This window comes from Cebidichthys violaceus, unplaced genomic scaffold (genome assembly GCF_023349555.1).
Source record: "Cebidichthys violaceus isolate CVI_PGR_0920_01 unplaced genomic scaffold, fCebVio1.0.p SCAF_16, whole genome shotgun sequence".
In the NCBI taxonomy this organism is placed as follows: Eukaryota; Metazoa; Chordata; class Actinopteri; order Perciformes; family Stichaeidae; genus Cebidichthys; species Cebidichthys violaceus.
In genome coordinates this window covers 13966829-13993760 of record NW_027176329.1, presented here as the reverse complement: position 1 = coordinate 13993760, position 26932 = coordinate 13966829, and the positions used below count along the sequence as shown (strand labels likewise).

At 38.6% G+C, this 26932-nt stretch overlaps 2 protein-coding genes and 1 long non-coding RNA gene across 3 annotated transcripts in view; 1 reads left to right on the top strand and 2 right to left on the bottom strand.

The window, feature by feature from the left end:
- Positions 1–1421: 1421 nt before the first annotated feature.
- Positions 1422–4958, bottom strand: tnfrsf11b (tumor necrosis factor receptor superfamily, member 11b). Its single transcript, XM_068711421.1, has 3 exons — positions 4552–4958; positions 3272–3454; positions 1422–2726 (listed from the first exon to the last, which is right to left on the bottom strand). Exons 1-3 carry the CDS (start codon positions 4949–4951, stop codon positions 2389–2391), a joined length of 921 nt encoding a protein of 306 aa, XP_068567522.1. The 5' UTR covers positions 4952–4958; the 3' UTR covers positions 1422–2388.
- Positions 4959–5037: 79 nt separating this feature from the next.
- On the top strand, positions 5038–18441 carry LOC137872913 (uncharacterized). The gene is made up of 2 exons (XR_011102903.1): positions 5038–5123; positions 17625–18441. It is a non-coding gene; the product is annotated as an uncharacterized lncRNA (long non-coding RNA).
- Positions 15217–26932, bottom strand: part of LOC137872911 (venom phosphodiesterase 1-like) — a 34368-nt gene continuing 22652 nt past the window's right edge. The window contains exons 17-25 of the mRNA XM_068711420.1: positions 26773–26860; positions 26531–26703; positions 23450–23495; positions 23033–23187; positions 21825–21960; positions 19753–19830; positions 19529–19661; positions 17618–17774; positions 15217–16903 (exon numbers count right to left, since the gene is read on the bottom strand). Of these exons, the coding sequence (XP_068567521.1) occupies positions 16730–16903; positions 17618–17774; positions 19529–19661; positions 19753–19830; positions 21825–21960; positions 23033–23187; positions 23450–23495; positions 26531–26703; positions 26773–26860 (1140 nt within the window). The 3' untranslated portion in view covers positions 15217–16729. The remainder of the gene's footprint in view (positions 16904–17617; positions 17775–19528; positions 19662–19752; positions 19831–21824; positions 21961–23032; positions 23188–23449; positions 23496–26530; positions 26704–26772; positions 26861–26932) is intronic.

Here is a 26932-nt window from a genome sequence, read left to right as displayed (position 1 = left end):
TGTTTACATTAGTTAAAGCAGCAGTGTGTAGGATTATGGGGAGTATATTAGCAGAAATTGAATAAAATAGACATAACTATGTTTTCATTAGTGTATAATGACATGACGCTAAGAATAGTTGTGTTTTTGTTACATCAGAATGACCCATCAATATGGAGCACGTTCTCTTCACGGAGTCCGCCATGTTGAACCTCCATATTTCTACAGTAGCCCAGAATGGACAAACCAAACCATGTTTTTTACGTTACCTAAAGGTGAGCGTAGGGGTATCTAATTGGTTGCAATTTTAACCTCACCACTAGATGCCACTAGATTCTACACACTGCGCTTTTTAAAGATTTAAAATAATGTAAGAAGTAATATTGCTAATTTTTTAAATTCCAAAAGGTTCACCACATATTAGATATCTATTATTCATATCTTGATGTGAAGGAAAAGCAAGGCAAGTCTATTTGTATATCACATGTCATAAAAAAGGGCACTCAAAGTGCTTTACATAATGCATTTCAAGCATTAATCAGGGAATACAGGACAAATATTAAACTCATTACATTAAAAAAACTATATAAAAGCAATTAAATAGAAAAAAATATATAAGTATATAATTATGAGCGCTTTTCTTTCAGCCAAAGGCAGCGCAGAACATAAAAGTTTTTATCCTGGATTGAAAGGGAGGCTATGTCAGGGAGGGTAATATACAAATATTTCTGTGTAACTGAAGGAATTTCAGTCGTCACTGATTCGTTCATGGGACTTGCAGTGAGAATTGGATGTCATCTGCATATTGTGATAGGTGCATGTTGAGTAATAGAGGCCCAAGGATTGAGCCTTGGGGAACTCCATATGTGGTGTTTGTCCTCTCAGATGAACGGTAGTCACATGTGACGAAGCAGCACCCGTCCTGTAGATTTAAACCACTTTGGGATTGCGTCTTAAAGTCTTTCCCAGCTTGCATGCCTAGTAGTATTGTATGGTCAAGCATTAAGATCCAATAGATCCAATTTGAATTCAACTATTTCCAAATTTCCATTGCTTGCTTCTCTTGTCTGCTCTATCACAGTGTTCATCTTTCATTGCATATAGGTATTTTTTTTCACTTCTGATGTATTTTTTATTGTGATGTTAAGTTTTGTGCTCCTGTCTCAAATAACTAAGTTGTATATTTAATGGTGGAAATGATAATAAACTTGTGGCAGCAAAATGACAAATTATCCACTCCTGTCTTAGACACGGACCTCTTATCTAAATGTGTTCTACCACTCAAAAGGAATTGCTTCTGGAATAGAAACTCCTATTATGTATTTCCTAGAAATACAATAACTTTGGTAACATTAATAGTTAATGGACTTTAATTGATTGGTCTCTGTTTCTTATGATGAAATGAATTATTAGTTATTTAAAAAAAAGCAATTACCAATTAATTTATTTGCAATTATTTTTATTAAAGCATCATTCAGGCACCACACATGCTCCAGCTTCACTATCGTACAGTTCTACGCATTCTTTACAAATCATGAAAAGCAAACACAAAAGCTCCTCTACTCTGTCCCTCAACTTACCTCGTTTCTATAAATAGCACAATAAATTAAGTTCACATATTTAGCTGATGCATAAAATGAAAAAAAACTGTAACTGCATACATAGGAAGAGGTAGATATAATGAAGGCCACCACTTTTTATTCTTTAAAGGGTAATACCGGTGAGGTTTTCTGGTTAGTAAAATAAAAGTTATAAGTGCCAATCTGTTTTCACTCCCAGAAATAAAACTGCTGATTTGTGTTTTCTGGTGTATATGCTTGTTGCAATAAAGACTCAGTTGCAACATGGAGTAGTATCTTTTGTATCTTTTTAGCAAATTTTGTACCTTAAACAATTGGATACCAAAAGGGGCACCTACGACCACATTAATACTTCAATCAGTACATCTATGAGGAATGTACTCCCGAGGACAAAAACTACACATGCTTGAGAGTGATGATTAGATTATATTACATTACATTATATTATCATCACCTGACTTGAAATATAAATGTGTTGCAAAACATGTTGCCTTGCAATAGTTTTCTGAAACATAAATGTATTTTGTAAAAATTAATTTCAGGACAGTAGGTCATTCAAGCTCGGTGACACAATCAAGTTTGGATTCGTTGTTAAATTCTAACAAGAAAAAATCCAGTGCAGTGAATGTTAATCAGCTTGATGCAGAAGTAAAGTAACTATTTCTCTAATTGACCGGCATTCTCCTTTAATAAATGCAAAACGTACTAAAGCCTGTATTGATAGTGCATCTTGGATAGGGCAACAACTTTTGAACTACAAATGTGTGTCTTTTTTGTTTGGACCAGTCAAATTCTTTGCTACCTGTAACTAAATATGTTCTACTTCAGCCTACTCTGACATTACATCTACATCCACCTCGTTCCTCAAATCACACAGCTCCTTCAGATTCGAGTCGATTCTCTGCAGCTTGTTCTGTAGTCTCTTGCCAGCGCCGTCCGCTCCGGTATTGGTCACTATTGATGGTAGCTGCCGAATCTGACTCTCCGTGGCAGAAGCGACCCACTTGTTGATCCGCACATGAATATCTGAGAGGGTGAGTCCTGAAGCTCCTTGTTTTTTACCGTCCTCAGACGGGAGTTTGTGCAAAATCCGACGCAGCCGTTTGATGTGGATTTTCTGGTGGACAAAGAAAGCCGGGAGGATTTCTTTGAGATAGTCGCCTCCGTCTGCAAGAAATAAACGAGATGATTGATCAGAAACTGATAAGGAATCATGAAAAACAAAGTAACTAGTCCTTAAGAAAACATTTTAATGAGCACATTTCAACTGGCCACGAGTGGAAGGAGTTTACAATCCACAACTATCCACAACACTCCCACAGCTACGGGAGCAATTTTTGGGGTTAAGTGTCTTGCTCAAGGACACATTGAAATGAGACTAGTGGAGCAGGTCTCATGATTGAAAGGCGGCCCTGCTCTCCACTTAGCCACGGTCACCCCCATATCATGTTGTGTATCGTTAAGTATATTGTAAAATATCTAAATGAACTTGAAAACCACATCTCAGATTTCAGTCTGCAAATTGAAACTCATGATGTAAATATCACCCAGTGATGCACCAGGTTGTTTTCAGAAGAAGTTAAGTGAATATAACTAATGACTGGTTGCCTTTAAGGTTTAGTAAATGTGATAAACATTAAATAGCAAAACCAATCATTTGGGACCCAACCACATGACATGGTCCTCCCCCTCTTCCTAACTAATGATCTCACCTTTGGATTTGAGCTCATTGCAGCTCGTGCACACGCTGTCGTGCCAGACGGAGCCCATCAGCACCAGCTCCATCCCCGGAGCATCGCAGCTTTTGTGTAGCGTGCAGTTCAGTTCTGCAGAGACGGTGTCCGAGTAAGTGCCGTTGGGACAACTCTGGCACACGGTGTCGTCATCAGCTGTACCTGGAGGAGACATGAGAGCCATAAGAGTTATGATTGTCAGCGCAGCAACAAAACCCCACAGAATCTTCACATCCAACAAATGAAATGCACTTTAGGAATGTACATATTAATCAAATTGGACAATAGAAACATTAGAAACATTGGTGGTGCATAAGTGGGTTTGTGAACGTGCATCCTCTCACCGATTTTTGTTCGAGTGTAATAAAAGAATTTGTAAAAAATGTAGTTCTTTGTAGTTACAGCTGTTTGCCTCTGGGGGGCAGTAAGCTTCAGTCTAACACCTGACTCATCTGATATTCAACCTTTTAAATCCAGTTCCATCCTGCTTTGATGTTTGTGGTTACATCCATTTGTTTCTCTGTGGCTCACCCAAAACCTGTGCCACCGCCTAAAATTCTGAACAAGTGTCAATAACACGACTCACCTAATGGCTACAGTAACAAAAACAGTAATGTAACGCTGCTGTCGCCGTGGTAACGGCGCCATTGGTTGGAGCTAAGCAATGTGAATCAAATTTATACAGTGAGTTATGTTTATATAGAGGAAAGCGCCAGATGTTGGTGTAGTTCTTTCACAGTGTGGGAGATTAAGAAAATAATATGCAACATAATTGAAGTCTTATTTAAGAAACTGATTTTAAAAAGTGATTTAGTAGAAGTAGCAACAATGCTGCTAATATTTTGTATTAATTATATAATATTGTTTTTCTTTTGATGTATGTTTGTACTTTTGAGTCTGAATTGAATACACTAAACCCCCGCAAGGCATTGTTGGTACTTGTAGTGGAATTAAGTTTCGAGCCAATCAGTACTGTTATGAAATGTGCGTCGTTCTGACATGTCTGAGTTGTTGCAGCATCTTTTTAACATTCTGTTTGTCCAGATTGTCAGGGATTTCAATTATGAGTCAAATATTAAAAGAATCCAGAAAACATTTTTAAAGATAATCTCCTATATTAATTTTGGACAGAACACCTATAAATAACCTGAATAATCAGGATACTCATGACAACTGACACTGTGATTCTAATTCCCGGTCTCCCCTACATCAAAACCTGTAAAGACCTCCACCCAACGATCTGGAGCAGCAGCCGTTACCTTTGGTCAGCACCTCATGCCCGGACGGACACTCGCTGTGTCGGAAGCACATGTCGTACTCCTTCTTGTAGTAACCCGGTTTGCACTCGCACCGGCAGTCGCTGTTCGCGGAGCACGGCGTCTTCACCACCTGGTTGTGGCCGCACACGCCGCAGCGCAGGCACTTGCTGATATAGTTCCACAGCTCCGTGAACGAGCCCGACGGGCACGGCGCGCACTCGCTCCTGTGCGTCGCCGTGCAGCTCGAGCGCAGGTAGGTGCCGGGGGAGCAGCGATCGCACACCACGGAGTTGCCGGTGATCGGGTCCGTGTCCTTGAAGGTCAGGAGCGGTGCGGCGACGCCGTCGACCCGAGCGGCGCGCATCGAGAGCAGCACCGGCAGGAGAAGCGATGCCCACATCTGGAAGTGAGGAGGAAACAGGACATTATGGAGGGAAATCTACGGGAATATCATGCTTTGTGAGGAGCCACAAGGAAAATGCAGATGCAGCCAAGTTAAACGAGGAAACGTGGGGAAATACAGGAAAACAACAAGGACAGGCGCGCGCGAACTGGTGTCACACCTGGAACAGGTTGGTGAAAACAAACTATCCTACTAAATTAATGAAAAATCAAACCAGTTTAAAAACCGAATCAGGTGAATTTAAAAATAACTAATGAGCCCGGATGTTTGACTTCTCCGTCAGGACATGTTGCGTAAAAATAACTCTTTCGCCTAGACGTGTGCGCAGTGAGAAGTCTCGACATGTCTGCGCTCTCCAGCTGCTCTCCCTCCCTCCAACCTACCATCGTAAATGTTGAGTGTGCAGCGGTCTGACAAGAGGATGGTGCTTCTCAACCTCAGCCGTGCTATTTATCAGACAGCAGCTCTGACGCACTCCCAATCATATCCATTGATCAAAACTTTACCAAGACATGTCACATTACTTGGGAATGCCCTGGCTGCCTCATGATGGGTGGTGTTTAGAGAAGAGTCATTACGTACCAGAAGTAATGAAGAGGGACTTACTTAATTACTGGAATTCAGGGTTCCCCAAATTCAACGAGCTCAGTCCCAAATACCAAAGAGGAGAAAAGAGGCTCTACTTGAGCATTCTGGTTATCCCCTCTATTCCTTTTGTAATATTGAGGAATAATAATAAAAGTAAATAAGTAAAAAAGGATCATGATTTTATATTATGTATTATTATGTAATATTATTATTAATATTAGTTGTATTATTGTTATTATTGTTATTTTAAACCTAGATTTTTGGTTTAATACATCCTTGTTGCATAATAACACCTGGTTTCCATGAAAGGGAGACAATACGATGTGCAGTTCTCTAAGTTATATCTGTAGTAAATATTGTTGTATTTTAATACATATTTTGAATCCAAATGTGTATTTTTTAAATAGTGAAATAGTCTCTTATACTGATATTATATAATCATTGCATTTTAGTGTCATATTTGTAAAAAGACAAAGCAAAGCAAACTTGATGCTAAATGTCGCTGGACGTGTTTTAGATGTGAAATCTTATAGTTTGAGCAGATTTAAATGTGAGGCTTTATGCTCTCATGTGAAGTGCATTTAAGCTGCTGCTCAAGTTTGTATCTTTCCATTCATACTCGACTGTATGTGTATGCTTTTTAAACGGCAGTCTTTGGCGAAATCTAGTGGCAGTACAGAGTTTCTCTCTAGAAACAAATGTCATATGATACCTGAGAGACATCTTGTGTACAAAAGATGTCATTACCTTTAATATTATTTCACATGTTCACATAATAACTTTAGTTTATTACAAAATAACTGAAATGTATTTGTGTAACAAAATGTCATGTTTTAAAGCTTCCACAAGCCATACAGTATGTTTGGCTTTTTTTTAAAGTCCTTTTGAATGATCAGAACATGTATATTTAAGGTGAGCGTCGTGTTTTTCCAGCTTCAAAGCCAAAAGCAGAAGGTGTGGTCCAACAACGTAGTGTTTCTGCAAAGACTCCAGTCAACCGCCCCCTGACTTTTCCCAGAACACGAGCCTTAGATTTGCAAAATGAGATAGTTTGTAACGTGAATAACAGCACTGTCACTTTTGTTGAAAGGCAAATATCATGAAAATTGGCAATAAAGTGAATGTTACTGAAGTGCTGCATGAATTTCCCGATTAAAAAAATAGGGCGTCCATCAATTCTCTACAAAGTGGTGAAAACTTTTCGCAACGTTTCGTCGAGGCTGAACATTGATTTATTTATCATGTGACTTCTTTATGGAGCTAATGCCACTTCCACTTATTTCAAATCCAAACCACAATCTTTTCCTTAACTTAACCAAGTTTTGTTGTCAAAACCTGAGTTTACTTCACACATTTTATTTAGATATAGGATTTTTTTTTTCGCCCACAGTGATCAAACAAGATGTGCAAAGGAGTCAGGAGTCACCACACACTTTCTTTTTAGGTCTATAATATCTATTTTTATAGAGTCCTAGAGCCTCTGAGGGCCGGAGGGATTCATTCATTCATTACTTTTGCTTTGTAACAAAAAAAAAATATTTTTCTTTTATACTCACCTGCATTGTTACGAGTTTGTTCTGGAGTAAAGAATACAAATGCTGGTGACCGTCCAGTGTCCTCATTCAGACTTTCACTCTGACCACCGGTCAACTTTCACTTTCTTCCCCGCACCCTCTGTGGTGACTTTACAGCTCATTGCATTGGATGTGTCTCAGCATTGGGAGTTTAAACTGAGGAACAGTCTGGAGGGAATACTCGGTGGTTAGAAAAACGGAGCCACTGCTGGAGATGTCTAAGTTCTGAATAAATAAGTGAAACGCTCACTTTTTTTTTTTTTACCACATTTAGTAAAAGCTTTTACGTAATATATACGTGACTAAACAAACCAAAACTCACTAAAACGTCCTGAGGGACACTTTAGTTTCATAGTGAGATGTTGGGTGCACGTGAGGGTGCCATTTTGCAGGTATTTGGCCAAAAGCTCCCCTCCTCCCTCTGGAGCTTCACCTGGGTGAAGCTCCAGAGGGGTCTGTCCTGGGGTCTGTCCTGGGTCTGTCCATGCTGGACCGGTCTCTGCTGGAGGCCCCACTGGAGTCTGAGCTGAAGGAGTTTCTGGTGAACCTGCATGTTTTTCATCTGGTTTCACCAGAATCCGACCCGGTGGCACCGATGACGAGCATTAAGAATAACTATATAGAAATAATTTTGTGGGCAATGGAAAAAGTTCAACAAGGTATTTATAGATGACCTTAAATTGTGTAAACTGTTGTTGACATCGTCTCCAAATAAACACCATAGGGGAAGCCTTAAATGTAGAGGAGTAAAATACACTGAGGCTTTCCCGGGAATATCCATTCATCTGTGAGGGCACTATTTACCTCTTGTATCAGATGTTCTTGTCCTACTTTACCTGACCTCACTGTGTAACCACTGATGGCGTGTGGTCGACATCACTGAGAGCCTTTAATAGATGTTGTGTGAGCAGCTTGCCTGCGAGGTCAAGTCAAAGCACGATGAGTCAAGCCTATATTACGCCGCTTAATGAGAGGAGTCATGAGGTGGACAACATCCCTTTCCTGGCAACAGATGATGACTAAATGAGCAGATGGATTCACCTTATCATTATGACGTGAATGCAAATGTCAGAGCCACACTTTGAAATTCAAGATGAAGTGGTGAATATGGAGGCCCCAGAGGGGACATTGGAGGTAAATAAATAAATGTACTTTTATCCAAACAAGGATACATGAATAAATAAATGGGTAATAAGGAATGTGATTTATTACTTATTTGGTTTAGAAAATAGATTTAACCTCTACTTATTTATTAATTATGTATTTAATTATTTATTAATTAATGTATTTATTTATAACCCTACATGTCTTTCTTATCAAATAAAAAAATAAAAAAATAAATGTGGAAATAAATACAAAAATAAATTAATTAAATGTGGAAATTAATATATATTTGACACTTTTGGCCTTCCATAATTCAGAAGTTAAAAGTTGTAAACACTAGGGGTGGGGGAAAAAATCGATACAGCATAGTATCGCGATATTTTGCGTGGCAATATTGTATGGATACACGCAAGCCAAGTATCGATCTTTTATTTAAACTCTTTGTTACTAGAATAATAAAATCAATTGCTTTTTCAGTCCACTAGATGGTGCTGAGTTTTTTTCTGGTGAGGTCAGCAGAGGTCCCGGGTCAGCGTGATTGGGAGGAAGTTGGTCAAAACAAAGATGGAGACATCGGAGAAATAATTCAGAAATGTGCCGTCCGCGTCGGACATTTCTGCGTTTAAATCAAACACAGACGTTTGCCACCGTGCTTTTTTTGAAAACGGCAGTTACGTGCCTCACTCTCCCCATGAGCCTGGCTGCTGTCGGCAGATCTAACGCCCGTTGTGAGGCCAGAATGAGCGGGTGAGCGAAACACTTCACATGCAGGTATTCCGCTAACTGAATGGCAACGCCCATTTTAGAAGCATTGTCGGTTACAACCACCAGGTTTTTGTCGGTTCTTGTGCTGCATTTTTTGTACATGTTGCATTGTTAATACTTGTAATAGTACAGCTGTCCTCACACATTTGCATTCAGTTAAGTTGGACTATGTAGACTGTAATACATACATTTCAGTTTGTCAGGTGCATGCAACATTTATGATTTTTAAAAATGATTGAAGTGAGATGAACAGACTGAAAACTTGATTTTATTAGATAAAACATAATTTGCAGTTGAAAAAAGGTAATAAATTGCAATATATCGCAATATATGTTATCGCAATACTCAGCCTATCGCAGTATCATGATTATATTGTATCGTGACTGAAGTATCGTGATAATATCATGTCGTGATGAGATCGTATCGTGATGAGATCGTATCGTGATTAGATCGTATCGTGATTATACCGTAGCGTGACTGAAGTATCGTGATAATATCGTATTGTGACTGAACTATCGTGATTATATCGTACCGGGACCGAAGTATCGTGATAATATCGTATCGTGACGGAAGTATCGTGATAATACCGTATCGTGACTGGAGTACCGTAATTATACCGTATCGTGACTGAAGTATCGTGATAATATCGTATCGTGACTGAAGTATCGTGATAATATTGTATCGTGACTGAAGTATCGTATCATGGGACCTCTGGTGATTCCCACCCCTAGTAAACACACACATGGTACCAATAACATTTCATGCAGCATCAGTTATAGTAATCCATCACATACATTTTTCTTATTAAATGTACTTTCACAAAAGACTCATGGAGTAATGTAGTACTTTCACATTGTATTTCTACTTCTTTTACTGAAGCGAAGTAGACTGAAGAGAGGATGACGTGGACCGGATGACATCACCTCATTCTCATATCTGGTCGGTCGGTGTTTTAAACCCTGTGGCTGTTTTCACAGAGCTGTCTGATTTCCCTCTGTGATTTATAAAGAAAGGGGGAAAACCAGCCACATCCCCAAAGGACCAGCAGATGTCCGGTTTTGCTTTTACTTGCTGTCTCGCTCAAACGCCCCCCCCCCCCCCCTTCAAAGGGCCGTTGCGTTAGAGCAACATGAGCCACACTGTTGTGTGACGAGAGCACCAACGTTGGTCACAGTTGACCTACGAGAAACATCACAACTGCAGCCACTAAGTCACACAACAAGGCGAGAGTAAATAAACGTAATAAACGTCATTCTTTCATCTGCATTCCCTGCATGTAGACATGCTGTATGTATACACTCTTATATCCAGCCTCTATTCTCACACGATAACCCAAAACAACAACAGACCTCAGAAAACACCAATTATGGATCCTTCCGGTGATTTTCCTGAAGCTGTTCTGTGAGCAGCACAGCTCCTGAGGTGCTGAAAGGACAGCATCCGAACAGGAGGATGTCAAAAAGCTGGAAATCTAAATTATTTTTAACTTCAGCTCCATGTTTTTATTTACCGATTGATTGATCTTGTTCGCTCACAGCTGCCTGTGGCGGCAAAGCTGTCTCCTTGAAATGTTTGTACCTTCTTTCTTTGCAACAGAAAACACATTTTAAAGGAAAAGTAATGCTGTATGAACAGGAAACGTTATTGGAAGTTGACTATTAAACATAATGGCTGACAATCTTTTACATTATTTTTCCAACCTAATATCAACAATGAATCAATATCGCTACAAAAACAACAAGATCACACTTATTTAATGGCTATGTTCAGGCCACTCATTTGGCTGAAAATAGGGAAACATTGTGAGAAAGTCTGCAACTGTTGCACATTAGCATGAAACACAAAACAGCTGTGGCTTATGGGATTACTTTTGCAGGATCATAAACCAAAGTATTGGATGGATAAAAGTAAAAAGTTAAGTAAGAGTCATTAGGATTCATCCTCTGGACACCATGAATATCTGCACCGAATTGAATGGTGGACATGTGGATCAAAGTGGTGGACCGACTGACAAACACAACCATCGCTAGAGCCGCGCTGGCAGCTATGAACACCTGTGTTTAGTTTAGACAGTGACAGAGTGTTGTTCACAACGGGGTGTGTGCACAGTTTCAGTATAAGACTTGATGAAAGTTTGTGATGGAGGAAGAGTTGGATAACTGTTGGCTCTGGATGAAAGAAGCTTCTCTTTGTTTGGATTTCTCAGAGGAAAAGAAGAAAAAAAACCCCTATCTTTTCATTTCCCCCTGATCCTGCATGCATCAGTTAATGTCCTATACTGACAGAGTTTCGTGTGATAGAAGGTTTGCCGGTGCTCATTTAAAGGCCTTCATACACAAATATTTTTTTTTTCAAACTGTTGTTTTTGTCACGAGTATTTTCACACAGAAATCTAAATATTACGCAGCAAAACAACAACGTAATTTATTTTCAGAACGAGGTCAATTTTGTGAGGAACAAAGGCATCAACCAATCACGTCGTGTGGATTCAAAACAAGCTTGTGTACAACAACACCAGAGGCTCTGGAGTCTGAACTTTATTACTCCTTTCAACCTCGACAAAGGCAGCGCAGACCAGTTTCACTCCCACCGTTTTTACTTTTTCACAATAAAAGCCCTAGACATATACGCTGCTTAAGTGTTTACCAGAGGGAACTCAAATTCACTCAGAGCATTTTGCAAAAAGGGAAACTCAATAAAATATCTTTAGCTAGCTATAGGCTACACAACTTAGCGGAGACATTGCCTGCAAGAATTTATTCAAACCGTTTATAGAACAAGTGTTGTAACTGACAAATTTGCATCGCTGCCTGAATGAATCGTTCTGATGCAAAATATTGTCAGTCGTCGTTTATTTTTGACAGTCGAGTTTAGATATCTGACTTGTTTTTAACATACAGTAAAATTTGTATGCAAATCGATTCCATTTAGCTGTTTTAAGCTCAGGTTTCTGGTATGGTGAATGCCGGCCCACTGTCTCTCTCATAGAACACTTGAATACTACGGAGCCATCGTTAGTGTTATTAGTAACACTTGTGCTTCTCCTGTGACAAGTCGAAATGTCTGCCTTTGTTCTCCTGAGACCTCTAGGTGTTTTCCAAATTTGTTTTAATAATTTTTTTCAAATGATGCTTCCACCTCTGGTCCTTTGTATCTGTGTTTGAGCTCAGAGAGACAAAACACAGGTGTATCCTGTGTGGAAGTCTTTTAAAAAACGGCACGTAGCTCTCCTCTCACTGATTGGTCGCTGCAGCTGATCTGATTTGCCTGTAAAAGCAGTGGGTTGCTGGGGAAATCCCATTACAGCACTATATTCACAATACTTCTCAGTGCACCAAATAAGCACAGTATTGGACAATTTATACTCTTATACAAATCAGTACTGAAAACTGAAAAAGTTCAAACCTCAGGTGTACTAAAGCAAACTGTTGAGTGTTGACTATGCAGTGTCTTGTACTTGTACTTTTATTGTATTTAACCCTAATCCCACTGAAATTAGGGATCTCTTTTACAAGGGGGTCCTGACCAAGATGGCAACGTAAAAGTTTCACAACATAAAAACACAAATAACAGACTTAAAGGACAAAACAGTGACAATTTAAAAACAACATAAAAACATAATCTCATCTATTTAAATCTGCTTTTAACCTGTAAAGTCAGTTATGTATGTTTTCTTTTTTTCGTCTTCCTTACTGTTACGATGTCATCTATTTTGTTCTTATGATAAATGCTTTTATTGTTTCTGTTTTTACCACAGAAAGTGTCTTTGATTGCCTTTTAAAGCACTATTATTATTATTATTATTAATATTATTATTATTATTATAAAAATGTATATAAAAGAGACGACAGACTTCAAACTTACCAGCCGTGGTTAAAGGGTGGAGCCATAGGTGGTGTAGTTTGTGTTGTCAGTTGTCTATCAGCTTTTATATGGCATGTGATGCAAAAGTTGTTGAAAAGAAAAGATGAGCACCCCAAACAAATGTTATTTAAACATGCTGAAAATATCACAGAAATTATTTGTTTTGTGCATCCGTTCTCTATCATCTCTAAACCTCTATAGAAAATATGAAGAAATAATGTAGAATAAGTTTTGCTTTGTAACCTCTCACCAACAACTGAACCACAGTATAATCTCAATGTTTGACTGGTTAGAACAAGTATCACAACTAGACTTTGCATCTACTCAACTAATGGGAAGTCCCGTAATAAAAGGTGACAAGACTTGCCCTGCTTGAGGTCAAATCTGATGGATCATCTAAACATTTGAGACCGAATGAGAAAATGATATTGTCTCCTATCTATTACAGAGAAAATCCCCCTTTTATCATTCAATGCCTCATCTTAGATCTTTTCCCAGAGAGGTCTTTATCTTCCACAAACTGACACTTAGATTCATCTTCACAGTGTCTCTTTGGTACTAGCAGACCACCTACAGTGCTGTATTTACATACAGTATATAAGGAGATGAATCAGCCAGTGACAAGGAACTTTCCCGGTGGGCTGACGTGCCTTTTTGTTTTTTACTCTAAAAAGGCCCATAAAACAGGAAGATTGTGCCATTTTTATTTTTTATTGACACTGGCTCATGATGATAGAGAAACGTGCCATCTGTATCCATCAGTCCCACCCCCTCATTCTAGAACAAATGTTTGTGTATGCACACTCATTGCTTCGAGTATGGCTTTTTGGACGTTGCCATTTTGTTTTTTGGCAACCAGTAGTGACATCTTTAGGCAACCATAATATTACCATTGACTTTCATGAAGTGCAAACACACTGTGAAAGGGTTACATAGTTTTATAGTCCTGTTATCTGCTTGTTTGTGCACTTTATTTTATATTTTACTGTAAATTTTAATATGTTTCTACTTTTTGTGTTGATTGTTGTTGATTGTTTAATGTTGTGCACCACCCGTCATGTCAAATTCCTTGTATGTGCAACATACCATGGTTATAAATGGTTCTGATTCTGAGATTTCGGGTTAGTTTGGGGTTTTCGTTAAGTAGTATGCATTACTATTCAGTCGCGTATAGAGTTCATGGTTTGTGTTAGGGTAACGTTATTCAATAGCTATTCATTAGTTCCAACTGATCATGTCCTACTGAGCTGTGATTGGCAGATCATCTGGCGATAGTAATGTGCTTTCCTACACTGTGACAAGAGCACGGAGTCTTCGGTGTGGATGAAGTCGAGAAGTTTCACTCATGTAGCAGCTGGCTAGTTAGCTAGCTAGCTTTCCAATTCCACCATGCTTTCGTGCTACACTATTTAAGGAAATAAGCCAAACAAAGTTATCACTCATCTGGCAAAAGCAATGTGTTTATTGTAAAAGAGTGTGCGGATGATGTGCAAAATTCTAAACACCCCATATTCACACTGTTTTCTTCTTATTTTATTGAGTTTACTCTGGTTTTAAAGTCAACATCCTGCACATTATGCCTTCTTTAAGTCTCTGCAGGTCATTGACTGAAATTAAGTGAAACAAATGACTCTCTGGACGTTGCACCATAAGAACATAACAAATAATTTCTATTATGTGCAAATTTGGTAAGTTAAAGGTATAACTATGCTTACAATATGCACAGACAGCACCAAATTGTACTTGGATTTTTATTATTTTTGCACAAACTAAAATGTATGCCATCAGAATAATTTGAAAAATATTCTCGACATATGGCATGTGATATGTTCACTCTACATCCTTAAACTATCTGTTTTCCACAATTTCACAGAGTGAGATGTTCCCCATTCTAATACGTGCTTTCATAGATTCTCACATTTAAAGAGTTTGTCACATTGAGCAGGTCTCAATGTGAGCTCTCTGCACTGGAAAACGAAACGATTCAAAGCATACAAGGTGACATGCAGCCCATCAGCTAAAGTGCAAACAGCTGCCCAGGTTGCCAGAAGGAGCTCATGCTCGTCTCTCCAACCTGATTCCAATTACGCCAGACTTCAGAGATGTCATTGGTTGACTCAGATACCAACGCTTACATTCATGGACAACAACATTTAAATCAAAAATATAGATTGTAGAATGACAGGTCTACTGCAAGAGGTTATTCTACAGTAGAAATGTGTTCACTTGACAAAATTAGAATTGTATTATCAGGTTCCTGAAAGCACAATCATTGTGGCAACTTGTGTGGTATTGTGGTGGAAAATATTCCTATACCTGCTTTGCGTGAGTCTTCTAATGCTGAAATACATAATACCAAAAACCAGGTTGTCTTTTAAGTATTTATTCTTTGTGCAGAGAAGGTTCAATCATCACAACAGAATGCGTACAGTCTCAGTGAGGAAGAACCAAGAAAAAGCTTTCTTTATACAGAATGAGCAAAGGTGGGCCGATGGCCAACATTACAGACATCTCGGTCTCAGACTTTTGGTCTCAGACTAATGGGAACAACAAATCAAAACAAACGGCCAGCAACCAAAACAAGCGGTCCAAAGGCCTTGGCATGGAACATTCTCATACAACACGGTTAGTTATCTATGTGAACAGAGAGGGAGAATCCTTCTTCTGCACAACAGAGACACGGTGAAGTTCAACAAAGTCCAGAGCAAAATTACTTGTGCATAAATACAAGGCATTAAAAACAAATGTTTGCTAGTGTACATAAAACTAAAGCAAATGGAAGATGCTTGTTATTCATTTATCTTGGGTAGTTGACTCCATTTCTCTATGTACAAACAATCATTTATATTTATATGCAATTGTCATATCAAAAACAAAGATTTTTTTTCACATATGATCCTGAATTTAAGGGAAGTTGGATTAATCGATCTAATCTAATGTGTTTTGGGTTTACCAAATAAAAGCTACCTTGAATGTTAGTTTGTTTAGGTAAGCCATTTGAAAGTAGGGGTGAGACTTTGTATTTAAACCTGTGAAACAGGCCAGTTGCCAGAAAAAAACGTGACATTGTACGTTTCTGCAAACCACTAATACGTTGAATATGGATCATTTTGCATTTGGTCAGAGCAAGTGACATAGTATACTCTGCGGCTTTTCTTGAAAGTTAGGTGGTATAACAAGGAGTACAAAAAGCGAGAAAGTCCAATTAGGACGGGTAGTGGGGGGGCATGTTGGACTGGTCCAACAAACACAAGACTTTCACCCAGGAGACAGTTGTTCTTGTACCGTGTGAAACCATAAGTACATTTTGACTTGATGCTTGTTACGTAACGTTGCTAGGCTTGTAACGCATCTTTACATAAGAAAGTGCACAAATGGTAGTTTCTATTTATCTATGCTAGTTACATTGTTTTTTTGCTACATTGCGTTGTTACGTTACGTTGTTACATTATGTTGTTAAGTTACAATTTTAACACAAACTATGATCTTTGTGTGTGTGAAGGCCAACAGCCGTCTGCTGCCTAGTGCCTATAATTGTTTGTTGATCCAAAAACTGTGATCGTTGATGGTTATGAGTTTACACGTTATATCTCATCTCATCTGCATTGCGTGAAATAAACGCTTGAATACAGATTACAAAAACAAAATCAACAGGATAAAAATCACGACAATAGGAATGTAATAAGAAGAAACTAATACAAACAGTCTTAAGGTGAAAAGTAAAAAAATAAACAATGTCACTTTGTTGAATAATTAATACATTCAGTCCAGTGTTGGTAAAGTGACAACACAATTTAAGACGACTTACTCAATACTACAATGCTTTTACAGATACTTAATATTAATCTCGAGTGATTTTTTTGTGTGGAAAAGAGCAAATTCACTGTTTCCTGTGAATGGCAGCTGTGGGGCGGGTTTTCATCCTCAGCAGGTCTGTGATTGGTCGATTGCTGCCCTGGTAAAAGTCCAATCCTGTAATCCACTCGACGTCTCTGACTCGTGACTGGTGGAACCACATGAGATCTTCAACCCAAAGAGATTCGGCTTGTGTACTCTGTAATGCAAAATTAAAAGTGACAAAACAATATTTTAAATGTGACTGCTTGAATAAGTTGATGTGTCTCCAAAATCCAGATTGTGAAGCTTTGGGTAACCCTGCGCTAAAATTATTAACTTCTATCTTTTAAGCTCAAACGCCTATTGTGTATCCGTGGTCTCCAGATGATTCATCTCAATATTGTTGTTGATCCCCGGGCCACCACTGAACCAAACATGCCCTTCTTCTCTTGATACATTTTCTATGAGACCATTCAATTTACTGAGCACATTCATGCTCCCAAGAGAATGAACCCTCCTGATTTGAATTACCTTCAAGACAAATCTTAAAATGTTTTAAAGCACTAGCAGGACATCAGAATTTAACTCTTATTCATAAAAATATGACGTCACTGTCTGTTTTAAAGGGTGTTTCATTGTTTAACAAGTAACCATGAATGAACCACAGACTAACACAAAGGTTTGTTTTTGTTATTACTTAGAAGTGGCTTCACTCCTCGAGTGTCAGTAAATGGGAACACGAATACCAGTACACACAGGAAAAGAAGACACTGCTGCTTTGTTCGGGAACAGTCAGCTTGAAAGGGAGCCAATATGGAGGCAGTTTAATTCAAAGAGTTTATTTGTCTGGTCAGTGTGACGTGGCTGGAGGAGGAGGATTGTGAAAAGCTGGGTCATTAAAAAGGTAATGTCTGACATTGTGGTGTCTTACTTTGCAGCTTTCAGCATTGTTGGGTCTGTGAGGCAACAGGAAGGACACGGTCTGGAGCTCACCGACACAGGCAGCCACCTGTAGCGCCGAGTCACTGCAGCTGGTCAACACCGCAAAGAAATGGGTGGGTATCGAGATGTTTGTGCCGGACACAAACCTGGAGTCACACAAAGACAAACACAGTCTTATTCCTCAGCAAAGTGCAGAGTAATTCAATGAAATTGGATTTCCAGCCGTGTGTGGGCGATGTACATTGTGCTGCTCAAACAGCCTCCTGGGAAACTGGGAAAACTACTTATTTATTTTCTTTTAGTACACTGAAAATATGTTAAATAATAACACCTATCTTTTTTTCACTGTGCAGACATTTTTGGTTAATACAGAATGAATAGCACAAAACAAAAGAAAGAAGCTGCGCAGCATTCAAAGGTTGATTTAGCATTTGAATCTTGGGAGCTTTGAATTATCAGGTACAGTCCAACAGACAACACGACAATGGGTGATGAGGGTTTGCAATTTGTCCTGCAAGATGTAATTTAACTTTTAATGCTTTCTCTCCGTGTGGTTTTATGTTTCGTGGTTACATGATATTTAGCCAAAGCTGCTCAAATTGTTTGAAATTAAAAGCATTATTGAATAATGTACTTATGGACCGGATGTACATTATACGTTCTGAGAATATGATGGACAAGGTGAAGATTAAGAATTGTGTGGTTTCTTACTCCAGCAAGTCCATTATTTTCTGTATTGGGACATATCAGGGTGCAATATGGTTCTTACCGCATTAGCACTTCCCCAGAAATAAAAACGAGTGTTTGATCTTCCTCTACTTTTTTTTTAAGTGTGTGTGTAATCTATTTAACTCACCATAGAGTGATGCAGCAATGAGTCTGAAAACCAGAAAATGAGTCAGGATTTTTGCACTTCATGTTTCCTCGTCTCAAAGTCAATATGTTTTATGAATGGGTCTTTGTTTAAGTGCCTAACATAAGTACTGTGGTTAACACAAGCTTGATTTTACCTTTTTGTTCTACGGCATTTAACATGTCAGTAAATGTCAGTAAGTATATATATATATACATATATATATATATATATATATTTACTGACGTGTTATATATATATATATATATATATATATATATATATATGCACACCTGCCAGCCAATCAAAAGTAATATTTTTTCTGGTCATGGTGTGATGTTATCAAATTATTTTTATCTGTGGGTCCATTCTCGGTCTTCTTCTGTTCGGCTCCAATATGAAAAAAAACACCAAATAATAATTTTACTTGACGCTACACAAAGTGACATACCAACTGTCTTTAAATTACTATCGACGAAGATAAACCCAATGCTTATTTTGGCGTCAAATATCTTTTTATATTGCATTGTATTTCTTTATGTCATGGCTTTATACGTCTTGTATAAAAGCACTTTGAATTCCTTTGTTGTAAAGGAACAATACACAAGCAACCCAGCCTAAATAATAAACCAGTCACAGTTGTGCTGTTAATCCTCTTTAGCCTCTTTTTTCCATTGCTCTGTTTGTGTGGAAGAGGGAAAACAAGCTGGCATAACATAGCAGCCCTTTTTTAATATCCTGTCAAGAGTTGTGACGGGAGTCCATCCAAGTTGTGCACACCACTGACTGATGGTCCCTCTAATGCAGAGGGGCGACATATGAAAGGGAAACCCAAGTGTCTTAGGAAGGTGTTGGTCATCACATAAACCATTTCCTGTTTTGTTACAGTGTCTTTCTTAATTTAAAATCACTGTCTGGTTCAAATAAAAACTGCAACTCTGTTGATGAAGTATAGTGCAGGAATCAAGGCTGAATGTCTTTTCAAAGAAGAAGCCGTAAAAGTGGAAATGATGAGGTTATGATCTTCATTAGAAAACCAAAACTTACTGCTGGATCTGCTCCGGAGTGTCGTACTGGCCGTCATAGTTGTAATCAAATGCGGGGCCCGTCACCACATTAATACCGTTGTAAATAGAGGCATATTTCTTCAATAGGGTGCTGTGAAAATAGTCCCAGATCTCTGAAACAGGAGAGGAGAGAAGAATACATTTAAGGAAAAGAAAGAAACATTTTGCAGTAGTTTTTTGCCGTGATGTTAACCAGTAACTTACTCTTAAACTCAGGGTACATTGGCACCACATTACTCATTAGCAGAGCATCGTACTGCTGATCTACCGTCTCATTCAGATCTGCAAAAACACAACAACAAATAATGGGCCTCGTGCGAAAAAACACTTGTCTGTACGGATCCGTTCTTAAGTGATATAGGAGAACGGACCACAATACCAATTTGTCACATTTTTTCTCGTATTTGGAAGTATTTAAGGTAATAACACAATTTCTGAGTGTTCTAGACCTACCGCAGCAGTCATGTGTAATTAGTTAGCTGTTATCCAAGTTTTTCACAAATGGATTTCATTCCTATATAGAAAGTTTAATTTTGAAAACCCGATAGAAATCACACATTATCTTGTTTGACTCTGCAATTCAAAATATAGGAATTATAATTCTAAATGTGTTTATATAGCCTAACGATATCACCATTCAGTTAAACTGGCTATTAATGCTGTCGTATAACACTTCATTATTAATATGAACATCTTAAATTATTTGACCCCTCCGAACATCGATCGTCTCTTTGTGGTTCGACGTTTTTCATATGGAGCCAGTTCTTCTTTGCTTCAGTTACAGTACGACCCTCAGGTGACTCTCCATTAACAGCACTCTGCTGCTCACGCTGTTCAGAAAGTCTGACAGCATATTCTTTGTAAAACATCTTTATGAATAATTTTCTCTCCGATTTTCTGTGTCCAACTCAATTTGCAAGATTTTTTACAGTTGTGCAGTCAAATCTCAACCTCAGTTATGAGAAACCAAGCACTGGAAATCAGTTAAATATGTCCAATATGATTGTTTAGGCTTTGAAGTTTTATCTTTAATTTTCTATCCAAAAACAAGACACTTGTATGCTTGCATGTCCAATGCATGTGCTTTTTATTTGCTTTACTTACATTAAATTCACAGAATTGAATGTGTCGGACACAGGAAGTAAACAATCCCTCTCCTTTTCTTTTGGAGTAAATATATTATCCTTTTTTTTCTGAAAGTGCCTTCAGGGGTATAGAAATGAGATAAGGTTAGATGACAATTTAGGTTTGTTTTCATCATTGTGGCCTGAGGCACTGGGTTTCACAATAAGGAGAGAGAGAGAGAACAAAAAAAGACATAATACCAAAACTGCCTCAGTTCTGTAGAAACCAACATTTCACTTCCAGTAACACTGTGACAGCAACGACAAGGTGACAGAGAGGAGACACGCGAAGATAATAAGAAAAGAAAACACTATATGCAGCCGGATTGCGGCGCACACGCTCCTGGTGGAATCAAATATGTACTTTACCTATGTGTGTGTAAAGAATGCTGACATGAAATATGAAACACAACCAGAAGTCAATGTGCAAGCTGCCAATTGAATGGTGATTTAAACTACTCTATTGGGTTCATATATTTGTAATCTGACTCTGAAAGAGTCAGTGCCTCAAGAGCCACGAACCTAACCGCACGTCACTGCTCTCCATCGTCCACTACACCCCCACAATGTTCTTGTGTGCTACTTGATGCCAAACTGTGAAATGTGGAGGAGAGCAATCCCTTTCATTTCTCGAGAAGAGATACCATGACGTGCTTCTGTTTGATGAAGTGTCAAATCTCCAATCATTCCCTTTCTTTTTCTCAGTTTTCACTATCACGTACTGACTCTTCTGCCCTTTCAGAGTTGAGGTGGCAGGGATGACGGAACAACATGAATTTCTGCTGAAATTGTGCTGAACAGCAACACAACATCTTACACAAATGCGTTTGTGTAATGAGATAAGGGGTGAAGGAGATGACAATTATGTGGAAGTGGGGATTCAGAAAAGTGTGTGTGAACAGTGATAAAGAGACAGGAAGTGAGATGTTCACATCAATTTCAACACCAAGAGTTACGCGCCAAACCACACATCCTTGTGTCATTGAATGTGACTGACTCTGGCTTGTGTTTTGTTTTTGTGTTCTCCACGGACGCTTTACAGCAGCCCTTTGCTTCTAAATGCTTGGACTAGAATAAATGCATGTCAAATACATGCATGTATGTACCTATATGTAAATAACGATTTGAAATAAAGCAATAAAGTTGAAGTACTTGGCGAGTACAGGAAGGCGTGCGTCAGGTTCCCAGCAGTGTTGTACTGGTCACATCTGGGATTCTGGGACGCTCGGAGTCTAACATCAGCCCTCAAACAGTCTGATGTCACTGGTGGCAACGGGTCCAAGTTCGTCTGCAAGAATGGGGAAACCGAAGCTTTAGTTGAATTACAGTAATCAGCTCCAGACGCAATTACAAACCAACAGTTGGCTCTTTTACTCCATAACAAGAAACTTTTTCCAGTGATCCAGTGAAGGCTATCATTGAATCAATTTTAGTTTTGAGACAAAGTTACTGAGACCACAATTGTGGTCTATACGTCTATTTTTATAAGAACCGAGTCCCTGAAAGCTTCATTAATGTATGTAATGTCCAGTGATCTAATTCAATGAGTTCAAGAACTGTGAGCTTGCATCTCAACAGATCCATCTCCATGACAACAGAGGAAAGTTCTAAGACAATCCTGTTGTCCAGCTTCTGACGGTCCACAATCAGCAGATTAGGACTAGAGCCATTACACAATTTCAGCTGGAAAGATAAAATGCTGCTGCTCTAGTTTTCCCACTGTGATTCTCATAATTCCCATGTTTAGTCAGCCAGCTATCTCAAGAACTTTGTGCTGCTGTTTGCTCTGAGGGTAAGTCCTTCCCAGGAAGAACTTATTATACAACTAAGCATGCATTTAGTGCCACCATGTGGCCATTAATAAAACACTTTTTGTTTTTAATAATAACTAGTGAAATGGTAGATGCTAAGTATTTCCTGGATTCCTTTGTTAAATTTTTTTTTTTGCAAATCACATTTTCAATGCTCACACTACAATTTTCCATAATCTTGCAAAATTTAACCAATTCTGTACAGACGTCCTATTTTACATGAACTGCAAGAACTTTTGAATGCATCATGCAACTGCAACTTGATTTAGAACGCACAATCCGAGCGGACCTGGAAAAATGTGATTTACCAAAAGGTGGCGCTACAGCAACAGCCTGAAATGAAATCGTCACGAATCAGTGATCAGGAATCGGATAACTTGACGTTGCGCACAATTCATCCTTGTACAAAGCCACGTCATCATGTTATTCCTCGACAATCAACATGATCTAGCACCATTGTATTTCACAGGATTGTAATCTAAACATTTGAATATTTCAAGTATTAAAATCATGCACTTTTAATGTTTTTGACGCCATTGACGCACTTACTGGCTTGTCGATGGTGAAGGAGCTCCACAGAGGCATCAGAGCATCATGGCTGTAGGCCATGATGAATCCTTCCTGGTGGAGAACGCAGTAACTCTGGTCAGGCTGGAGCATCCGGGGACGACCAAACAACAAGTGCTTCTTCTCTGCGGCGGCCTCTGAAAAGCAAAAATTGCACTTCCCTTTACTTTGCCCAATCAGTGCCATTTAGACAATGCTGGAAATCAGCAGAGAGATGAATGTAAATCCAATCCAGTAATGTGGAGAAATTTATGACAGGAAGTAACTCTGTTTCCTCGAAGATCATTCAGTTGGGATATTGCGTGTTCTAAATGAAAAGATTGATGACAGAAGAATCAAAACATTTAGAAAATAAAAACAGATTCACAGATCTTAGAGGCATTTAAAGAACCTCCTCACCTTCCTCTGCTGTCAGATTCAGACGGCTGTTGATAGCATTTCCACTCTGAAGAGAGAGAAAAAGAAAACAAATGCTATTAATGGAAATTTATGTTTTGTTTTACCTATACCTTACCACAAATAGCATACCTAAATATGGTCAAATATAGCATAATATGCTTGCTTGTAGAAGGTGTAAAAAACAAACACTGATACATTGTTTTTTATGCAACAGGTTAACGGCAGAAAACCGACTGCATCAATTTGAAAAGTGAACAATGATCCCTTGTTGTTGACCTAGCTGTCATTAAATCTAGAGCTATTTTCACTTTGCTTCTCGACTTTGACATGTTTGGCCCTGTCCAGTTTACAACTCTCATGAAGAATATCAGAAACTGAGCTGATGTCTTCAGAGGCAAAAGTTCTGCCGTAAAGATCAATGTTCTTCTGTTGCAACAACTTGCTCTGTTCCCAAGTTGTTGTTTTTTAGCCATTTTTCAGAGCTCTTCTTCATCTGGCCTTTATTATTATCTGTTTCCACTGTGTTATTAATGTTTCTGAATTGTTCTCCAGATGTGATGCTTGGTTTATTTCCACTATTTGCTTTTATCCAAAGCAACAATAAGTGGTAAAACATATGGGTAAAAGCCCCAAAGTGCAAGGATGCTGCAAGTGCAGCTTCAGCAAAATACTTTGAACCCCATCAAGTGCTACATTTAGAGACGATGAGAGATGCTGATGTGAAGTCTGAACAGATGAGTTTTCAGTTTCCGACAGACAAACAGTTCTCGAATATTTAGCTGGGTGAACCAATCGTCATTACTCCTTATGGAACCACATCCAGTGATACCAGTTGCATAATAACTTCACCTAGAAATGACCCTGGTAGTGTAATGCGGGGATATCTTGGTTTCACTCCACAAGTGAGTGAAGAGATGGAAAGATGTGGATTTCATCAGACAGGGAGGACTTCATAAAAGACGCAATTCAGTTTCGTAATGGGAATTGAAAGATCCAGCACTTTTGTAGTTTGACCCATACTGTGGACTAAAAGTCAGGATACCTTGACCTTCTTTGAAGTGCAGTACTGAGTCAATGGAGAACCCAATTAAACCCACAGTTTACAAGAGCTTCAAGAAAAATTGTGCTGAACAATACTAAGAAGAGATAAGATAAGATAGAACTTTATTAATCCCTAAGGAAATTCTTGTGCCAGAGTTTCATTAAAGATTAGCACAAAAAATAACAAAAAATAGACAAAAAATATAAACATATATGAACAATAGAATAACAAGTATTAGGTGTAAAATAAATAATACTCACACCATTGCAAAATAGAACACAATTGCAATACGAGTACAGTAAATAAATAAAGTTAAAACAAAATAAACTAAAATAGAAAAAGTAAAAGACAACAAAGATTAAATGCAAGAGTAAAAATACAGACAACAAATAAAACACAAAGTGTATAAGAAGTGATACTATCACTAGTGCCTAATGGAAACTACAATAGAAAAGTAATATTGAGCATGATGTTGAGAGAAATATAGGCATCACAGATTGTTACAACCACTTGTATCATCGTGAAACTGGCTCCAGGTCTGTTATTCTTGCAGTTTTTTTAAGATAAGAGAAAGCTAACTTGAAAGGAGTCACAGTCTGTGCCTCTAACCAGACTCTTGTTATAACATCTGACGACATTGTCTGGAATAGCACAAACCTAATCCTACTAAAAACAATGACATTTATCCTTACTGAGTTTAGAAAGCATTCCTGAATTAATAATATGACTACGGCATTACATATTCAGGATGTTAACAGTAGAGTAAACAGCGGTGAAGGCCAAAGAAAGCCTCACAATGCTGTTCATTTCTTATCTTTCTGAGGATGAGCCAAATATGATAAAATATAGTCTACAAGTTGAGCAGATGTTCACTTTTCTGCCCCTCTGTTTACGTGATTATGCTGCTATGGTGAGGTGTATTATGGAGGTAACCAACTACTAGGTATGTTAAGTACTTTTACTGTCATGTTCCAAGGTTCTGGTACTTTACTTGATACATTTTACTTCACCACATCCGTCAGCAGATCGTGTGATTGCTGTAATTACGTAAGTACTTTAATAATATGATAACAAATCTCCAACATGTGAACAATGAGAACCTCTGAACGTGTTTCACTTGTGGACACCAGAGAAAGCTTGTGTGTTTTCAATATGTCCAGTATTTTGTTCAGTGGACCTAACCTTGACTCCTGTTTAAGTGTGTTGATAAAACGTTTTCTTTTTTAAGTTAATTTAATTAAAGTTGATTAATCCTTATGCAACTCTTTGTTTTTAATCAACTCACTGCTTCATTGGCCCACATCTATCCTAATAAAAAAGTAAGACATTAGTATTATATATTAACTGTAACATAACATTGCATATTAGTAATAGTTGTGTTTTTGCTGATGCTAATATACTTTACATATTAATTTTAATAGAAGTCTACATTAGATGATTGACGTACTAGGGTTAGAAGCTTGTTTTATTATTATTGTCTCCGCCAGAGAATCATGCAATCAGCTGTGTGTGTGTGTGTGTGTGTGTGTGTGTGTGTGTGTGTGTGCGTCCGTGAGTGAGTGAGCGTGCACCTCCGTGTCTGTCCACGGGTGATCGCACATTCTGCTGCAGCAAACTGCATAATATTTTAGCTGGCTAGTTATGGCTGAATGCTCAAGGACATTTTGTGGTTGCGGTGATTTACATGTTCTCAAAACACTCTTTTTTTCCCCTGTTTATTACTGCCACAGACTGAATCCTGACTCACTACTCTTAACGTGCCCCAAGTCAGTGGGGGCCGCTAGTGATAACACAGCTGAGTGCATTGGCCTCCTGCTGCTACTCTGCAGTTAAACGCTAACAGAACTACCAGCGCACACATTTTAGTTTTTTAAAAACGTTGACACCTGTTTTGCAAACACTGTGTTTGGCTGAAACCCAAGTTAAAGAAAGGAAAATGTGAAACACAGTATTAAGTGATGAAAAGGTAAAACCCCTCAACTGTTTATATAGTTTGACGTTCACTCTGCTCTGCAGTGTGTAAGCATAACAATACCCACCAGGGCTGGACAGGAGCATCCTAGGTTATCTGCAGGGTCGAGGCTGATCAGCGGACAATGAACCGGAACACTGCGCTCCGCGGGGGGTGCTGGTGTGTAGAAGGGCCGCCTCAGGAGGTGGTTCATACTGCCATGGGTCCCGTTGTTGACGGTGGGAGATATCTGCATCACGTCTGCATGGAACGATGACCGTTTAGTGTTATGCATAGTGGCAATTTGTCAAGGAAAACCCATAAACTCACCACACATGAGATTGTACAGCTCGATGTTTGAAAAGGGCTCGATCTCTGTTTTGTACTGGAACTTAGGTCCATAACTGACAAACATGGCCTGCAAGAAAAGAGGGAGGAAGACATTTGGAAAAAAATGTATTCCAATGGTAGACCATGTTTGGATAACACA

Excerpts from the sequence above, each read along its gene's own strand:
- tnfrsf11b (XM_068711421.1), bottom strand. The coding sequence starts at position 4,951 with ATGTGGGCATCGCTTCTCCTGCCGGTGCTGCTCTCGATGCGCGCCGCT. Across the intron at positions 3,455-4,551 it reads GCATGAGGTGCTGACCAAAG|GTACAGCTGATGACGACACC; the intron begins GTAACGGCTGCT and ends TGTCTCCTCCAG. Across the intron at positions 2,727-3,271 it reads CAATGAGCTCAAATCCAAAG|ACGGAGGCGACTATCTCAAA; the intron begins GTGAGATCATTA and ends TATTTCTTGCAG.